Source organism: Symphalangus syndactylus, chromosome 17, assembly GCF_028878055.3.
Source record: "Symphalangus syndactylus isolate Jambi chromosome 17, NHGRI_mSymSyn1-v2.1_pri, whole genome shotgun sequence".
NCBI classification, from domain to species: domain Eukaryota; kingdom Metazoa; phylum Chordata; class Mammalia; order Primates; family Hylobatidae; genus Symphalangus; species Symphalangus syndactylus.
The window spans coordinates 77,272,969-77,293,624 of record NC_072439.2 but is presented as its reverse complement, the minus strand read 5'-3'; the positions used below and the strand labels follow the sequence as shown (position 1 = coordinate 77,293,624).

Here is a 20,656-nt window from a genome sequence, read left to right as displayed (position 1 = left end):
TATCTGAAGTTGAGACTATACAAACATAGCTTAGGCACCCCTTCTGAGGAACATTTATATTTGAAGAGCAAGGCAGATTTTACCGTACTTTCCAGCCATTATTTTGTTAATGTAATAATTACCTCAAGCAAGCCATTCTAGAGGCTTTCAAATAGCTCTGAATAATGCATAAATAATTTGTAAATGAAGGTAAAATGTCCCAACAGGTTTAGATCCACAGACAAACAGTTTCCTGAGATATAATTCTGAGAAAGATTAGAAGGATTGAAGTCCAAAAGACGGATGAACAGAGACTTAATTAAGGTGAATCATGCTTTTGTGATATTCTTTGGAAAAAAAAGGCTTCCATCTTCACAAAAAAGTACTATCTTTTTTAAGCAGGCAAACTATTGACAAACTTTGGGTAGCTAATCCACAACACTCGCATTAACATACAGAACATGAAGTGCATTTTCCTTTGGGCAAGGAGAGGAGCATCTATTGCACATGTCATCTGTTTCTGTGAATACTGAAGATTACAATTATGTTTTGATGTTAATCCAACTACTGCAAATTTCTTGTTGCAGAGCACCGTGTGAAAATGTGAGTGACAGTATAAATCTTTTTAAATTGAATTCAACACTATTGAAAGGAGCTGATGTTTTCAAATACTATTACAAAGCCTTTGAAAAGCAAGAATAACTCTCTAAATGAAGCCGCTTTTCTATAGTGACCTATTTGATATGAAAATTGAATAGCCAGGATAAAATCAAATTCTGCAGGTCTGCTATATTGTGTGTGTGTTTTGCATTTTTTAGGAACAATCACCTCTAATGTTTTGATGTCCTCATAAGCAAACTGCACGATGGGAACTCCAAGATGGTTGATGAAATAATCAGCATCACCTTGTATCTGTATAGAACTGATATTGGTCTCTGGGCACTGAGCTCTTCTGGTACAGTTGAAATTATTTTTCTGAAAAACATAATTTAAATTGTTAACACATACTATGCTTCCCAGGTCATCCCTAAATCAGTACTACTCAAAACATGGTCCACGGATCAGCAGCATCAATGTCACCCTGGAGATTGTTAAAAATGCAAATGCTTAGGCTCCACACTGTCCTATCTAATGGGTGGTAGAGCCCAGGAATCTGCATTGTAACTCTGCTCTTTGATTCTGATGCTCACTGAAGCATAACTAGCATTGGGAAGAATTCAAGCTTTGTTTGCTGTTGTTGCTTCAAAAGCATTTTTTATCATAAGTTTAATTTGAACTCTGATGACTCTGACAATATTTAAAAGAATGTTGAGTCTCTAAAAAGATGTAACATTTTGTTTTTTTATTAAGTTTTCCTATAAACTTAAAGAATGCTTTGTAGGGTATAATTCTGTTCTTCTTAAAATGTTTATTAAAACCTAGAGAAGAGGCCAGGCGTGGTGACTCACTCCTATAATCCCAGCACTTTGGGAGGCTGAGGCAGGTGGGTCACCTGAGGTCAGCAGTTTGAGACCAGCCTGGCCAACATGGTGAAACCTCGTCCCTACTAAAAATAGAAAAATTAGCCGGGCGTGGTGGCAGGCACCTGTAATTCCAGCTATTCAGGAGAATGAAGCAGGAGACTTGTTTGAACCCAGGAGGCAGAGGTTGCAGTGAGCTAAGAGTGTACCATTTTACTCCAGTCTGGGCAACAAGAGCAAGGCTCCATCTCAATAAATAACAAATAAATAAATAAAAATAAAAATGAAAAACTAGAGAAGAAACTTTATTGACTTCTTCCTGAAAGCATATTCCTAGATGTTTTAAAATTATATATCAACAACTACAGTGGGCCATAGTGAACCACACAGCTAAGTTCAAGCTCTGGGGAATATAAGATGATATAGGCTATTATTTCTTAAACTAAGAGTTGTCTGGCATGCAAAGCAAATGACAGTAGCTTTACAAAAATAAAACAAACTAAAGGGTTTTATAATTAATATTCATTAAAATGTCTTCTTTAATAAATTTCTCAAAAATCTAGAACATTTCTGAGATGCAGTGGCATCAACTATGAAACGTGGAAGAATACCAATCTCCAGGACAGTTGTGAGAAAATGAGGCAATAAGTATAAGAACATCAAGTGTCGTAACAAGCGCATAAAGTATGTACTCAATCCATGTTTGCCTTTGAATCAAGACAGCAACTTTTCAACCTCTCATGCTTCTCTGGCATGACATAATTTCAAAAATACTTTTAAATGTAATCGATATAAAATAAAACTGTAAAATCAGACCCAAGCTTTACAGGGGAGATAGATGTCCCTGTGGTTAAGAGGGACGATGAAATTTAAAAACAGAAGCAAGTGGACTTGCTAGAGTGAGAAAAAGCTTTTTCCATTCTTGGAAAAAGCAGCTCCACAAACATTTGCTTTGCATCCTGAGCCAGAACCAGACACAAGAGAAACTGGAGCTGGAAACCGCCCCTCACCAGCCCTTTGAAAGAAAAGTTTGACACAGAGTTCTCGTTTGGGGCATAGAAAACAACCAATCAAAAGTTTGACAGAGAGTTCTGGGGGCATAGAAAACACCCAATCAGTACTCTACTATTTTGACCAATCAGAACTAAACAAGTTTGAATCCTTCATTTGCATAAACAGGCCTGATTGAGAACTGAGGGGGGAGTTTTCCCTATTTAAGCTAGACCCTCCCTTTGTTCTTCAGAAAATGCACTTTCACTTATACTAAAAGCTGTGCCTCCCTAGTCTACAGACTGTTGTTTTTAATAGAAAATAAAGCTCCCCACTTTTCCTTTTCAGATCACCTTGTCTTTTGCTAATATATATCAAAAGACTTGAAAATATGTGGTGTAATATTAAGAAAATAAGTTATTCCAACTTTTTTCAACCACAGTGCTGGATGCTATAAACATATAATAATGTTTCAATAACTATCTAGTCTCTTTGAAGACCTCATGGAAAGATCTTTGCAGCAAAGTTAAACATCAATGAAAATGGAAAGCCAGTATGAACCTTTGCAAGCAAGTCAGCGTTTCAGTTTACAGACAAGGCAGTGTTTCTGTTTAATGTGTTTACAGCTATCTTGGCTGATTAACCACTTTGGAAATAGAAAAAGAATGTTTTTCCCATACAGTCTAATCAGTAGCAACTTAATCCTTTTTATGCTGACCCCCACCCTCCACCACCAATTTGCTTCTTTTCAAAGCTGAATTTTTCTAAAGGTGGGGGTAACCCTTTTTCACTTTCTGACACATTCCTCTGGCTTAAGACTCCTGGGGGTTTTATATTAAGCTGGGACAGTTTAGGGAGGGTCTTGAATAGTCCCAAAGAAGAGCTAGTCTTAAGCACTAGAACATGAAAAACAAACTATTTTATATCATGTTATAAATCCAGAGCACCTCTGGAGGTATTTGTTTAGCTCGGTTTTTGTCGTTGTTGTTTGTTTTTAAGTTGAATCTGAATGCCTAGGGCAGGCAAGACATTTATTAACATCCGTCACTAGTGTCTCACATTCAGCCTGCTGTACTCATTCAGATTCACTGAATAGGGCCAGGGGCATTTGAATTTGTGAAACCGAGATTATTGCACCGTTTTATGTCATTAATGAGGATATGATAAGATCTGGTCTTTACTTTCTCCAGATGCCTGACTAATGAAAGTAAAAATCATTTTTAAATGACCTACTTTCTCTTTAATGAAGTAACACGTATGTCTTTTCAAGACAGCAAAAGCCTCCTACTCAACGTAAATGAAAATATAGGTTTGGCTTTAATTTCATTTTACGTACATTAACTCTTAACATCCACGCATGCCCAGCCATGCTCCTTAGACGGAAACTTCTTTCTCAACAGAAGAATGTCATGGTCAAAAATTAACAATGTTAAATTCTACAATATGTGCTCATTAAAAATTATTTTTTAGAAAATAAAAATTGTATTTAGGTTTAATATTTGATATTTTCATTGTCATCATTAGTTATATAAACATTTAGTTATATAATAGCTGCCCTCTGACAAAAGGTGTTAGTTTCTTACATATGCATGTTTCTAAGATTGCACAAATGACCCCATTCCAATCGATCCTTGCAATTTTTTTTTTTTTTTCCAAGATGAAGTCTCACTGTGTTGCCAAATGTTGTCCAGGCTGAGATTGACCTCCTGGGTTTAAGGGATCCTCCCAACTCATGAATAGCTGGGACTACTGGGCCCAGCTACTTGCAACATTTGTTTGCTCTAACAGTTACATAGAGTACATTTCTGGTTTAGCCTCAGCCTATTTCTGAAGCCACTATGAGTTCTTCTAGTCTCTCTGTTCTTGCTATAGCTACTATCATTTAGCTTCAATGTTTTCATTGCATCCCATTTCCATGGTTTCTTTTAAGTACATAATTATTTACATGTTTTGTATTGTTCAGGCAAATCAAAAGGGCAGCATTCAGCTTTCAAGATTACACTCCCCCAAACACTTCTGCATTCTTCCTACTATAGTTTGCTTTGCCTTGCCTATTTATTTAAAAGTCTAATTTTTTCCCTAAAGGTTTATATTGCTGCCTCTGCCATATAAAAACTTTTTTTTTTTTTTTTTTGGTAAACCAACTAAGATGGCAACAGAGTGAGCATTATCTAGAAATATCTTACAATTTTATTTTGAGGGTTAAGATCTATTAAACTACATCTCTGATGCTACATGTGGACTAACTTATGGAGAGGAGATAGCATACAGAAAAAGAGGGTTGAGTGACCGACAGCTGGGAGCACTTAACTTTTGAGGCTCCTCACGTCATAATCAAGCCCAAAGGGAGGGAAAATGCTTCAAGAAAGCCAAACTAAGATGGAGGCTTCAGGGACAACACAGTTTCCTGAGGAATTCTCCTGGAGCTTGTTTCTCACCTACTGAACCCAGAGTTTCTCTGATGGCCTTGCAGAGGACTTAATTCACCATTCCCCCACCCCATCCCCACTCCACACACAACCTTTTCTCCTCCTCTCTCTTTCTTTGTCTACTTCATTCTTTACTTCCCACTCTCACTAATTTAACCAGTGATGAGGGGAAGAAGCATGTTACCTTCAAACCTGTGTTCATTTTGTCCTTTCATGCTTTTGTTTCTAACTAGCTTCACAGTTAAAAAGTCAGATAGCCCAATTTGCCCAGATAACCCAAAAGCTAGGAACCCAATTTGCAGATTTGAGGTTTTTTTTTTTTTCCCCCAAGGTCATTTTATCTAGGGATTTCCCTTAAGAGAAAAACATTCCTGGCATAGAAACACTATTTTCTAAATCTTCATTATTCATTACTTTAAGGTAATGAATTTAAGTCCAAATTCACAGACCTGAAGTGATCGTAAATCTATATTCAATCCTAATGTGAATTGTTTTTCCTCACAGCACTTCAGAGGATTACAATAGATCCATGTGAGATAATAGACATTGATCTACTCAACCCTCATAAGCATCAATATTGGAGAGACTAGTAGGAAGAAATGTTAATTTTCTTCGTTTTACTAGAAGTGAAGCACCATGGAAGAGGGGAGGTTGGCAGCAAATTTGTGCAGGTCAATTAATTTTTAAAATTTATTTACAACGCTGAGTAAATTCATATTAAGAATTTCATCCAAGGAGTTCAAAATGCCTCATATTTAATGTTTGATAACAAGCATTTTTATTCCAGTTCATAGCATGAGCAAGTCAGGCAAGGACCATGATTATGTCACTAGCTTAATTTTCCACCCACAAGTCCATAGAAGACCTGAAATGAAATCACTACCTCAGTCCTCAATCTGTATGCTCTTTGCAAGTACAGTTTTAAGCTGAAAGGCAAAACTTTATAGTAAATGATCATGTAAGTAAGATAAAAAAAATTAAGTCAATATTTGCATTAGTTAAATAGTGATGCCAAGACAATTGACAAGTTTCTAAAAGTATTTTTAAAATCTGTTTAATAATTCAAATGTTTTATTTCCCCACATTCTGCTTTCTCCTGCATACATAAGCATTGACTCTACATGCATAGGAAATCTAAGTCGATTATTTACTTAAACAGCAAGAAAAGTGTAACATTCAAAATAAAAATACCATATTCAATACACCATAATAAAATTAAGTCACTTTCTTTTTTTTTTTTTTTTTTTTTTTTTTTGAGATGGAGTCTCACTATGTCACCCAGGCTGGAGTGCAGTGGCTCGATCTCAGCTCACTGCAAGCTCTGCCCCCTGGGTTCACGCCATTCTCCTGCCTCAGACTCCTGAGTAGCTGGGACTACAGGCGCCTGCCACCATGCCCGGCTAATTTTTTGTATTTTTGTTAGAGATAGGGTTTCACCGTGTTAGCCAGGATGGTCTTGATCTCCTGACCTCGTGATCCACCTGCCTCAGCCTCCCAAAGTGCTGGGATTACAGGTGTGAGCCACCTCACCTGGCCAAAATTAAGTCACTTTCTTTTCATTTCAGTTATAGTCTTGTAAGTTCAATTTTGTAGAAATAATTTATCTCACTGGTTTTCCTGGTTTTTGCAGTACAGTAAAGTACCAATTATTACAATGACATGAATGATGTTTAAAAAATGATTTCTTGCTATAGGGCAGTGTGATGGTTAATGTTAAGTGTCAACTTGGCTGGGCCATGGGATGCCCAGATATTTGGTCAAACATCATTCTGAGTGTGTCTATGAGAGTGTTATTAGATTAAATTAACATTGAATTGACAGTCTGAGTAAAGCAGATTGCCCTACTCAATGTGGACGCCCTTCATCTCATCAGCTGAAGACCTGAGTGGAACAAAAAGGCTGACCTTCCCACAAGAAAGGGGAATGGGAGAACTCCTTCTGTCTGACTGCCTTGAACTAGAACATTGGTCTTTTCCTTTCTTTCGTTCTGAACCCCTCAAAAATAAGCTTTTTAAGGGTCTCAAGCCTGTTGGGTTTTGGACTGAAACTTAATAGCTTTCCTGGTGCTCAGACCTTCAAGTTCAGACTAGCACTACACTACCGTCTCTCTTAGTTCTGTATCTTTCCAACTGCAGATCTCTGGGCTTGTCAGCCACCATAACCACATGAGACAAATCCTTATAATAAATCTCCTTATATCTACAAATACACACACACACAAATTCATATAGTTATATATTATTGTATAATTATATGTTATTAATTAATGTATTTATATATAAAGTGTGTGTGTGTGTGTGTGTGTGTGTGTGTATGTGTGTATTAGTTGGTCTGGGCTGCTATAACAGAATGCCGTAACAGGTGGCTTAAACAACAGAAATGTATTTTTAATGGCTGTGGAGTCTGGGAAGTTCATCAGGGTGCCATCAGGGTAAGTTCTAGAGAAGGCCTTCTTCCTGGTTTGCAGATGCCAGTTTTCCCGTGGTATCCTTACATGAAGAGGAGCAGAAAGAGAGAGATATATCTTGTATCTACCTCTCTTTTTATAAGGGCATTAATTTCATTCACTAGGGCTCCATCCTCATGACCTATGTACTTTCCAAAGGCGCCACCTACAAATAACATCAACATTGGGGATTTTGTCTTCAACATGTGAATTTTGAGGGGACACAAACATTTAGCCTATACCAAGATATATCCTACTGATTCTGTTTCTTTGGGGAACTCTGACTAACACAGGCACTCTTAGATACTAGGTCACCTTTTTGTTTGTTTTAAGAAATTTTCTTCAGAACCAGTGGAAAATTAAACTTTAATTTGTAACTAATGGTAGTGAGGAGAATTGTGTTATTTGATTAGCTGGAGGTAATTTGACAAAATTTTGCTATAACATTTTTAGTTTAGAACTTTATAGATGTAGTCCTGGGCAATGTGAACATGTAAACAATTGAAGGATCATGGACAAATCATTACATTTGAAACTGAGAAAAGAACCTAAAGATCCTAATGCCCAAGGGTTCTTATCCTGAGATCCACAAATAGAATTAAAGATCTGAGAACTTGGTGAGCCAGGAAAAAAAAAAAAAAACAACAACTTTATTTTCACTTGCTTCTAACTGAAATTCAACATTCCATTCAATTATGAAATAGGCAACGAACTCAGTAACATTTGTTCCAATATTAGTAGTACTTGCAACTTTGTAACCAAATAAAATCATGTTTTTATATCCTATTTCAGTTATTGCCAAAACATTGAAATATCACTTGAACCTATTGCTAATTTGGAAATATTGCAGTTATGAGACACTTTGCTGACTTTTGTCATTTAATGTGTTAATTTTAAAAAGCCTATATATTACAAAAATGCAAATTTGTATGTTACTTAGGTAATTGCAGTTTAATAGCATTGCTTTCCTTTTAACCCTGTGCATTTTAACTGAAGCATTTGAAACATAATTTTTGAGACTGGGTCTATATAAGACTTAGCAACTTGCCAAAATAGCCCACAGCAGGGAAACTCTCCTAGCAAAATAGCTTTGTTTTACAAATTAGAAAATTAAGGCCCCAAAATTAAAAGAATTGAGATTTAATCCCAGAACTTTTCACTTCAAATGCAATGCTCCTTTTTATGTACTATATTGATATATCCAGCTCACAAACCACATTAATGCATGGGAATAAACTACTTCTAAATTTGTCCTTTTTAGGATTCCATGGGTCTTTTTTAATTTTTATCATATTGCATCACCAGATCTAGTTGTAACAAACTATACATCTATAATTTTTCTTCAATATTTATTTACTGTGTGTGCCATGTAGTCTTCATTTATTTAACTTGTATTTTTATGCCAACTTGTGAACCCAATACCCAATATTTAATGATGCATTGCAGATGTCTTCTAATAATCTTTGAAAGAAAATAAGAGGTTATGATTACTGACTTTTTCTACTATTTTATACTAGCAGTTTATTTAACTTATTCTAAATGCCAACATCTAATGAGCTTCTCATAAACAAAATATCTCCAGAATAGTAAAAAAAAAAATTAAAAATTAATACATAACTTGCAATGCCTTTATTAAAGATTAAATTGGGTAAGGAAAGAAAACCAGATTTCATCTTATCATAAAACAGAAATTTTTGGGGCTGGGCGTGGTGGCTCACACCTGTAATCCCAGTACTTTGGGAGGCTGAGGCAGGCAGATTACTTGAGGCCAGGAGTTCGAGACCAGCCTTGCCAACATGGCGAAACTGTGTCTCTACCAAAAATACAAAAATTAGCGGGGTGTTATGACACATGCCTGTAGTCCCAGCTACTCGGGAGGTAGCGGCAGGAGGATTGCTTGAATGCAGGAGGTGGAGCTTGCAGTGAGCCGAGACAGTGCCACTGCACTCCAGCCTGGGTGACAGAGTGAGACTCCCTCTCAAAAACAAAAACAAAAAAAAAAAGGGAAAGAAAAAGAAAAATTCAACCCATAATATGGGGTTTTCAAAATCTCCAATTTCTCAGGGTTTCTGCAAAGATTTAAAACCTACTTACTGGATGTTAACAAAAAGTATTTTCAGCTTTAGTGAAAAATTGCTAATCTTCTAGTCTACACAAGTAGCATTGCCAAATTGAAAAACACCCTCTAATTCTCATCTTTCTTTTGTTAATTTATACGACCTTAATCTTGTTATCAGATATAGAAAAATGTTCTTTTATATTTGAAATACTTTTTATTTAAAATTTAAAATTTCATTATGCACTAATGAGTGCTTTTTATTTTATTTTATTTTTTTTTTTTTTTGAGACGGAGTCTTGCTCTGTTGCCCAGGCTGGAGTGCAGTGGCGCCATCTCGGCTCACTGCAAGCTCTGCCTCCCGGGTTCACGCCATTCTCCTGCCTCAGCCTTTCCGAGTAGCTGGGACTACAGGCGCCCGCCACCACGCCCGGCTAATTTTTTTTTGTATTTTTAGTAGAGACGGGGTTTCACGGTGGTCTCGATCTCCTGACCTCGTGATCCGCCCGCCTCGGCCTCCCAAAGTGCTGAGATTCCAGGCGTGAGCCACCGCGCCCGGCATGAGTGCTTTAAAGATCAGTCTCTAAGAAAAAAATAAAGAAACATGAAAATATTTGCTCTTATTTTTACTTCAGCTTCTAGCTGCTGTTTTCTTCTCTACTCCCTCAACAACCGACCTTCATTTCCTCTTTCTCTTCTCTGACCAGTTCAAGATCCCTCACCAGTAGTCACAAGATGGAAGAAGATGGATTTCTTTGTTTTTTCTCTCTCCACGTAAGACTTTGTGTAACAATAAAAACAGGTTTGTTCTTTTAAAACATTAGAAAATATTAAGATTTCAACGAAACTGTTGCATCTAAGTAAAAACCTCCACTAAAGTAATAAAATAGTACCTACTCTACGGTATCTTATACCACAATAAGTTCCAGATGAGTCCATCTTTACAATGTAAAAATCTAAATCATAAAATTGTAGTGGGAACAATGGAAGATAATTTTAATAACCTCAGAATGAAAAAGACATGTTTGAATATGAAACAAACTCAAAAGATACAAAAGATTAATTAGTCCTACTACACAAAATTATAACTTTTCTGTATGACAAAAATTACCATAAACAAACGTGAATGAAAACCTGGAAAAATATTTACAAATTATTTCACAGACAAATAGCTAGCTTCTATAATGTATAAAGAAGAAAGATAAGCTGATATAAAAAAATTAATGAAGATGAACTGATATTACTCAGAAAAATTATTATAAATGCCTTTATACATAAAAGACACATAAAGTGACTTTTATATTTAGTCCCCAAAACCTTGTCAAGTTTGTTTGAATATGGACTCTGTCTTGAAGGATGTGAGAAATCTGGTGCCTCATACTGAGGAAAAAAATTGATACAAATTCTACAAAATTTAAGTAAGTTAGATTGCATACATATAATGAAATAATATACAGTCTTTAGAAAGAAAAATGAATCTGTTTACACACTGATAATGAACAATCTCCCAGATACATTTCTACCTAAAAAATAATGTGCAGAGATATTCTGTAAGATATCATTTGTGTTTCAAACATTAAAAATAAAAGTCTATATGCTCTAATATGTACAAATGCCGTTTGCCTCTGGGGAGAGACACTGGTGTGAGGAATGGGTTTAGAAGAAAAACTTTCCATTGTCTATTTACTTCTTACTTTTGTATTTCTGTGAATGAAGCACCTCTCCAAAAAATAAATGTTACGTTTTTAAAATTCCCTCCGAACTATATGTTATGTGTTCCCAATTCTAAGACTCCCTTGATTGTAAAATATAGTATGAAAAAAGGCTTTAAAAAGGCTTTTGTGGCCTGGCACAGTGTGGCGCATGCCTGTAATTCCAGCACTTTGGGAGGCCAAGGTGGGTGGATCACCTGAAGTCAGGAGTTCAAGACCAGCCTGGCCAACATGGCAAAACGCTGTCTTTATTAAAAATACAAAAATTAGCTGGGTGTGGTGGCATGCACCTGTAATCTCAGCTGCTCGGGAGGCTGAGGTAGGAGAATCGCTTAAACCCAGGAGGCGAAGGTTGCAGTGAGCCAAGATCGCACCACTGCACTCCAGCCTGAGGGACAGAGTGAGAGTCCATCCCCCCCCCCCAAAAAAAAAAAAGTGTTTTGTTTGGACATAGAGAATAAACAAATCATGTAACAGATATGGCCCAGTTTCAGAAATATTCACAATTGAAGAAATGCCTAACAGTGGAGAAATTGAGTATTTACAGTTGTGAAATAGATTTGGGACCATCAAAAATGCATATACCACTGGCGAGAGAACAGATAAGAGAAACTGTCACTTTATTAGGGAAAAACAGGGTCTCTTGCAGAGGTTTTGGGAATGGACAACAGCATGAGGCCTCTGCTGGGGTAAGGGACACTTAAGTTGACAACCCAAGTCACCAACAGGACACCAGGAGAGAATAAGGAGCCAAAAGATGGCGGGCCAAGACGGAAAGCAAAACACCATCCATTTCATGATTGTAATTCAGGACCATTCTTGCTTACACGGTTTGTGTGTGTGTGCATTTTCTAGGAAAGTATCAATGTATTATCAAAATATGCTAAATATGGAACACCTCACTTAGTCCAAGGAGGCAATTATATAAGGACTTATCATTTACAAATGGACATCATATTAGATGATAATGCAATTCTATGAGATGAGTTATTTTTATTCCATTTTACAGACTAAAAGTTTTGCTATCCCCTATAGACATAAGAATAGTAAATGGAATGGCAGGCAGAAGTTTCTAACTTAGATTGTTGCTCTCTTCAACCTCCACCGCTGGCCTAAAGATGTTTCCCCCCATTTAGCTAAGGGAACAAGGAATAAGTTCCTCAACTTATAGAAAAAGCGCTGTTAAGCTGTTTAATCACCCAAACTAAAATTACCTTTTCAATGTAAAAGAAATGGAAGTTAAAATAATTTATTAGATTAAAAGACTCCATGAATTCCTTTGCCACATTGGCACTTTTTCAGTGGGTTTGATATTGGTCACTCCAGCAGCTAAACCTACTTCTTCACAAATTGCAAACTATATATAGAATGACAAATCCAGAGCCTTTCCAAAAACTGTACTCTGGTCATATCTAAAAGAAACCTTGAACACGTTGAAAAGATACGACTGTCCCATCCATCTTGACCTTTGGCCAAGACACTGGATAAACCAGACACTGGATAAAAGCACACTCCCTCTGGATGCAATTCCCATAGGACCTTAAATGACCAAAAGAATCAAGATATAGATTTTATGTCTCAGTGAAGGATAACAACTCTGGCCTCACAATGCTGTTCCATGCTGAGGAATTGGCTGACATAACATAACTTCAGCTATTATTTCACCAGCCTTCTTGAGGTTTGTCTTAAATAGCTTCTCTTAGGCTCACAGGCAATGCTATTTTAAATAATATGGTGTCAGCATGTCAGTGATGTATTCCAGCTGCCAGGCATTAAAAAAATTAACTGAAAAATCTAACTGGTTTTCAAATCCATATTAACTCTCTCAGGCTGCAAATATGTTTAACGAAATATTTAAATTAAATCTTCTGTAGATGAAGCAGTTTAGTACATTCCTTTAAAAAAAAATCTGATTTTTTAAAAAAGTAAACCAGAAGCAAAGAAACAATTCAAATTATTTTGCATATTAGCATCATTCACTAGATACCAGGGAAAAGTTTGCTGTCCTCTCTGTGACCAGGGTTAGAGGGCGGTTGTAAATCAGGTAGGTGCTCTCAGGTTTTTTAGAGGTAATTCATTTAATTTTAGGAGGGCACAGGGAGAAAAAAAATTGAAAAATGCAGACTTGGCAAACAGAAGGGCAAAAGGATGTGGATGGCATATCACCACACATTACCATTTCAAGCAGGTTAAACGCTGAGAGTGAGAAATCGGGCAGAGGAAATAACACCATCAGCAGTAATATGTCCAAGTCTGACAGATGACAGCATCATCACATAACCTTAAAACCGTGGGCCAAACTAACTGCTATCCTCAGGATAGCTTTGCTGGAGTGAGCGCATTAGACCTTTGTGGACAACCATTGTATTCAAGGAGCACTGTGTATAGGACACCCAAATACTACCCGTGGCTCACACCCCAATGCGAATCCTTGCATGTTTCGATTTCTTTGCACCAGTTGTAAGGGCCATTACCTCAGTCAGAATGTACCAAGGAGTCTTTCGCTCATATCACTGTTTTAACTTAGTTCACCTTTGTATTTTTTCTGCCTCTCTTACATGTTTTTGAAGGCAGAGAATTTCTTTTGTCTCTCTTTCTATTGCCCCTAGATTGATCAGCACAATAAAATATGTACTTATAAGAGTTTGTAAAACTGAGGTCAATCCACTTATTATCTAATTCTTCCACTGGGACAGAATGGTAAAGAAGATAAGAACTACACAAACACCACCCAGTTTAGAGTAGGCTTACACCTGACAATAATTAGACTCGGAGTGCCAAAGTGCAGGAAGTTTGAAGTTGACCTCAGGTAGTTTTATGAATCATAACAATTTTAAAAAACATTCTTTCTTAATTTCTTGCTGGGCAAAACCTGCTTTCAAGTAAACTGTGAATCCCATTAGGCATCTGTAGTAAGTCAGTAAGTGTATACAGACATCACAAAATACCTTGTGAAAAGTAGGTGCTTGAGATAAATATAAAAGAGCAATCAAAGCCATGACTGCAGATGAGATGGACAATTTTGCATTCTCCCTTAAAAAGCAATGATGCTTCTCTTTAGCAGTATGACCACAGGGCAGTTGCTTAACTTCTTGAAGCCTTGAATTTCCCAAATGTAAAAAGGGAATATGTTCATAATATTAGAAGACTAAAGAGAATAAATTAAATAATGCTAAGTTATATAAAATATAAAAGCACTCATCTAGTATAAAGCACTTATTACATACTGTAATTATTATAAATTATCATTACTACTATATAACCAACACACACACACACACCCCTCCTATATTTTTGGCAATCCTTTCTACCAAATCTACTTAAAACTGTGTTTTCTCCTGCCTTTTAAGATGTAGAATGTTCATATTTAGAAAGTCAGATCTTTTCAATATTATATTCCCTTTATATTCCTTACACAATATAAGAATAGAGAAGACTTTTTTTAATTGGGTTTAGGCTGAGTAAAAGATGATTATCTACTCCTCAGAAATCATAGAATAATCATTACATACTTGTTCCTTTAGTATCAAGAAATTTTCTATCAAGCATTTTTTAATTTCCTAAATTAAATTATATTTTTTTAAATAAAATTCCTTTATTTACACAGCAATTTCTAACACTACATAATTACAGAAATTGACATCGTAGATGCACTCTATATAAACTCATTAGATGTTTAAATAAAATATAAATTGAATCAAGATAAATCTGTGATTGTAAAACAAGAAAAAATAGTATCAAAAATAGTGGTATAACTGAAAACAAAAGAGGTAAAAATATATCAAAACACTAGTGATCTAACATTTAAAAATATGTCATATAATATATACATAATTATATGTACATAATACATAAAAAACATTTAGATTTAACAATACTTATTGTAGTTCTAAATACTTATTGTAGTTCACCAGGTGGTTTCATATACAGTATCTTTATAATTACCTTCAACCTGTTTTAAAGCTATCATTCCTAAGAGAGATTAAGAAAAACATCTATGGTCACTCAGGTGGTGATAAGACCAACATTTCCACCATAGTTTCTAAGTCCAGTATTCTTGACTCTTTAACCCCATACTGGGAGTCCAAAAAAGTCAGATTTCAAAATTTATCTTGGGAATTCTCTTTTCTCCACCCACATCGGGAACTGGAATCACTCTGAAATAGACTCAGATCAAATACAGACTAATTTGATCTGAGACTTTGCATTGAATTTGGCATTTTGCAGATAGACACAAAAAGCACACAAACGATTATTTGGTATGTTCTCCCACCACTGCCACCTAGACATCTCACTCGGATGTCAAATAGTTACTTCAACCGTAACACATCAACTGCTGAATTCTACATTATGCCGTGAAATAACCTAGTCACACAAAAAAGATACCCTGTGTGATTTCACTTAAAGTGCTATGGACTGAATTGTGTTCCCTCCTAAAAGTCATATGTTAAAGCCCTAACTCCTAAAATGACTGTATTTAGATAAGGTCTACGACGGGAGGATAAAGGTGAAATTAAGTCATAAGTGTAGGACCTTAATCTGGTAGGGCTGGCGTGTTTATAAGATCTACAGAACAGGAAGCCATGGATATAATGGACCAATTCTATATACATACTTCTACAGATACTGCATACAGTATACATATTTTGTACAGCATATTTTGTAGATAGTATATCTGTGAAATACTATCTATTGATAGTACTATCTACAAAATGTGCTGTTATATTTCATCTAACATTTACAAAATAAGGGAAAAAGCAGGTACTATGTTTTTGGGTTTGGAACCTAAATCCACTAAAAAAAATTAGTTTCAATAAAAATATCTGAAAAATTCTTCTACCTATACTGAACACGTACAGACTTACATGTACAGACTTTTTTCCTTGTCATTATTCCCTAAACAACACAGTGTAACTACTATTTACACAGCATTTATGTTGTATTAGGTATTATAAGTCACCTTGAGATTAAAGTATAGGGAAGGATGTGCACAGGGTATATGCAAATACCATCCAATTTTATATCAGGGATTTTGGTATCTTTGTATTTTGGCACCCATGGGATGTCCTAGAACCAAGGCTCCAATAACTGTATATAACACTTACAATAAATACTGTATCAATTTTCAAACTTGCTATAAATTTATAAACCAAATTTTTCCTAATAGCAGGCCGTAGACAGTTTTCCACCTTTCAAGATAAGACAGTAGTTGGGAGAATACATTATTCAAATCATATAAGGTAAGCAAATAGTCTGTCTTCTTACTTTCTTTTTTGAACCCACTTCAAATAATGTTAGAAATGTCCAGTTATGGGCCGGTTGCGATGGCTCACGCCTGTAATCCCAGCACTTTGGGAAGCCAAGGTGGGTGGATCACGAGGTCAAGAGATAGAGACCATCCTGGCCAACATGGTGAAACCCCATCTGTACTAAAAATACAAAAATCAGCTGGGCATGATGGTGCGTGCCTGTAGTCCCAGTTACTTGGGAGGCTGAGGCAGGAGAATCACTTGAACCCCTTGAACCTGGGAGGCGGAGGTTGCAGTAAGCTGAGATTGTGGCACTGCAAACAGAACTTTCCTGAAACAAACCAGGGGACACAATGAAAGAAGTACTAAGAGAGAAATTTATAGCTATAAGTGCCTACATCAAAAAAGAAGAAAAAACAAATAAACAACCTAATGATGCATCTGAAAGAACTAGAAAAGAAAGATCAAGGCAAACTCAAAATTAGTAGGAGGAAAGAAACAATAAAGATCAGAGCAGAAATAAATGAAATTGAAACGAAATAAAAACAATATTGAAAACAAAATTGAAATTAAAATGAAAACAAGACAAAAAGATCAATGTAACAAAAGTTGGTTTTTTGAAAAGATAAACAAAAATTGTCAAACCTTTAGCCAGATTAAGTAAGAAAAAGTGAGAGAAGATCCACATAAATGAAATCAGAGATGCAAAAGGAGACATAATAACTAATACTGCAGAAATTCACAGGATCATTAGTGGCTACTATGAGCAACTACGCCACTAAACTGGGAAATCTAGAAGAAGTGAATAAATTCCTTGACACATACAACCTACAAAGATTGAATCATGAAGAAATTCAAAACCTGAACAGACCAATAACAAGTAAAGACATCAAAGCTGTAATAAAAAAATGTCCCCACAAAGAAAAGCCTTGGACTCCATCATGGCTTTACTGCTGAATTCTACCAAACATTTAAAGAACATCTGATACCAATGCTACTCAAACTTTTCTGAAAAATGAAGGAGGAAGGAATACTTCCAAATTCATTATATGAGGCCAATATTACCCTGATACCAAAACCAGACAAAGACACATAAAAAAAGAAAGGAAACTATAAGCCAATATCATTGATGAATATTGATGCAATAATCCACAACAAAATACTAGCAAATCACATTCAACACAGTAAAAAGATCATTCATCATGACCAAGTGGGGATCATCCCAGTGATACAAGATTGGTGCAACATATGCAAATCAATCGATGTGATACACCATTTCAACAGGATGAAGGACAAAAATCATATAGCATTTCAGTTGATGCTGAAAAAGCATTTAAAAAAATTCAACATCCCTTCCTGATAAAAACCTTCAAGAAACTGGGTATAGGAAAACATACCTCAACATAATAAAAGCCATATATGACAGACTCATAGATAATATCATACTGAATGGAGAAAAACCTAAAGCCTTTCCTGTGAGATGTGGAAAAAGACAAGAATGCCTATGTTCATCATTGTTTTTCAACATAGTACTGGAAGTCCTAGCTAAAGCAATCAGACAAGAGAAAAAAATAAAGGGCATCCAAATTGGAAAGGAGGAAGTCAAATTATCCTTGTTTGCAGATGATATGATCATATATTTGGAAAAACCTAAAGACTACAGCAAAAAAAAAAAAAAAAAAAAAAAAAAAAAAAAAGTAGGCCGGGCACGGTGGCTCACGCTTGTAATCCCAGCACTTTGGGAGGCTGAGGCGGGCGGATCACGAGGTCAGGAGATCAAGACCACGGTGAAACCCCGTCTCTACTAAAAAATACAAAAAATTAGCCGGGCGTGGTGGTGGGCGCCTGTAGTCCCAGCTACTCGGAGAGGCTGAGGCAGGAGAATGACGTGAACCCGGGAGGCGGAGCTTGCAGTGAGCCGAGATTGCACCACTGCACTCCAGCCTGGGCGACAGAGCGAGACTCCGTCTCAAAAAAAGTTAGAACTAATAAACAAATTCAAAAAAATTACACAATAAATAACATACAAAAATTAGTAGCATTTCTATATACCAACAGCAAACAATTTGAAAAAGCAATCAAGAAAGTAATTCCACCGCACACGGTGGCTCACGCTTGTAATCCCAGCACTTTGGGAGGCCGAGGCGGGCAGATCACGAGGTCAGGAGATCGAGACCACGGCAAAACCCCGTCTCTACTAAAAATACAAAAAATTAGCTGGGCGTGGTGGCGGGTGCCTGTAGTCCCAGCTACTCGGAGAGGCTGAGGCAGGAGAATGGTGTGAACCCGGGAGGCGGAGCTCGCAGTGAGCTGAGATTGAGCCACTGCACTCCAGCCTGGGTGAAAAAGCGAGACTCCGTCCCAAAAAAAAAAAAAAAAAAAAGAAAGTAATTCCACTTACAATAGCTACAAATAAAATTAATATCTGGGAATTATTATAATCAAAGAAGTGAAAGATCTCTACTATGAAAACTATAAAACACTGATGCAAGGAATTGAAGAGGACAACAAAAAATAAAAGATATTCCATGTTCATATATTGAAAAAAATCAATATTGCTAAAATGTCCATACTACCCAAAGCAATCTACATATTTAATGTAATCCCTACCAAAATACCAATAACTCTCTTCACATAAATAGAACAAAAAAATCCTAAAATTTATATGGAGCCAAAAAAGACCCAGAATAGCCAAAGCTATTCTAAGCAAAAAGAACAAAACTGGAAGAACCACATTACCTAACTTTAAATTATGCTACAGAGTTATAGTAACCAAAACATTATGGTACTGGCATAAAAATAGACACAAAGATCGGTGGAACAGAATAGAGAACCCAGCGATAAACTCATACATATACAGTAAATTCATTTTCAACAACGTCGTCAGGAATATACATTGGGGAAAGGACAGTGTTTTTCAATAAATGATTCTGGGAAAACTGGATGTCCATACGCAGAAGAATGAAGCTAGACCCCTTTCTCTCACCATATACAAAAATCAAATTCAAATGATTAAAGACTTAAATCTGAGACTTCCAACTATGAAACTGCTAAAAGAAAACATTGCAGAAACTCTCCAGGACATTGGACAGGGCGAAGATATCTTGAGTAATACACCACAAGCACAGACAAAGCAAAAATGGACAAATGAGATTGCATCAAGTTAACAAGCTTCTACACAGCAAAGGAAACAACAAAGTGAAGAAGCAACCCATAGAATGAGAGAAAATATTTGCAAACTATCCATCTGACAAGGGATTAACAACCAGAATATATAAGGAGCTCAAACAAATCTATAGGGAAAAAAATTCTAATAACCTGATTTAAAAAATGGCAAAAGACCTGATGAGACATTTTTCTTTCTTTCTTTCTTTTTGAGACGGAGTCTTGCTCTTTTGCTCAGGTTGGAGTGCAGTGGGTGGTGAGATCTCGGTTCACTGCAAGCTCCGCCTCACCGGTTCACACCATTCTCCTGCCTCAGCCTCCTGAGTAGCTGAGACTACAGGTGCCTGCCACCACGCCCGGCTAAGTTTTTTGTATTTTTAGTAGAGATGGGGTTTCACCATGTTAGCCAGGATGGTCTCGATCTCCTGACCTTGTCATCCACCTGCCTCAGCCTCCCAAAGTGCTGGGATTACAGGCATGAGCCACCGCACCCGACCCTGGTTAGACATTTTTCAAAAGAAGACATGCAAATGGCAAACAGGTATATTAAAATGTGCTCGATATCATTAATCATCAGAGAAATGCAAATCAGAACTACAATGTGGTATCATATCACCTTAGGTAAAATGGCAGTTATCCAAAAGTCAGGCAAAAACAAATGCTGGCAAGGATGTGGAGAAAACGGGAACCAAACAACATTGATGGAACTGGGGGTCACTGCATTATGTGAAATAAGCCAGGCACAGAAAGACAAACTTCATGTGTTCTCACTTATTTGTGGGAACTAAAAATTAAAATAATTGAACTCTCAGAGATAAAGAGTAGAAGGATGGTTACCAGAGGCTGGGAATGGTAGTTGGTGATTGGGGCAAAGTGGAGAGGGTAAATGGGTACAAAAAAATAGTTAGAAAGAATGAATAAGACCTAGAATTTGCTAGCACAATGGGGTGACTATAGTCAAAAATAATTTAATTGTACATTATATAATAACCAAGAGAGTTTAACTGGATTGTGTTTAACACAAAGGATAAATGCTTGAGGTGATGGATATCCTATTTACCCTGATGTGATTATTACCCACTGCATGCTTACATCAAAATATCTCATGTAACCCATAAATATATACACCTGCTATGTACCCACAAAAATTAAAAATGAAAATAAATTAAA

General features: G+C 36.4%; 1 protein-coding gene across 1 annotated transcript in view; it reads right to left on the bottom strand.

The window, feature by feature from the left end:
- The window catches only part of NAALADL2 (N-acetylated alpha-linked acidic dipeptidase like 2), a 955,512-nt gene that overhangs the window by 233,780 nt on the left and 701,076 nt on the right, over positions 1-20,656 (bottom strand). The window contains exon 10 of the mRNA XM_063621698.1: positions 808-954. Within this exon, the coding sequence (XP_063477768.1) occupies positions 808-954 (147 nt within the window). The remainder of the gene's footprint in view (positions 1-807; positions 955-20,656) is intronic.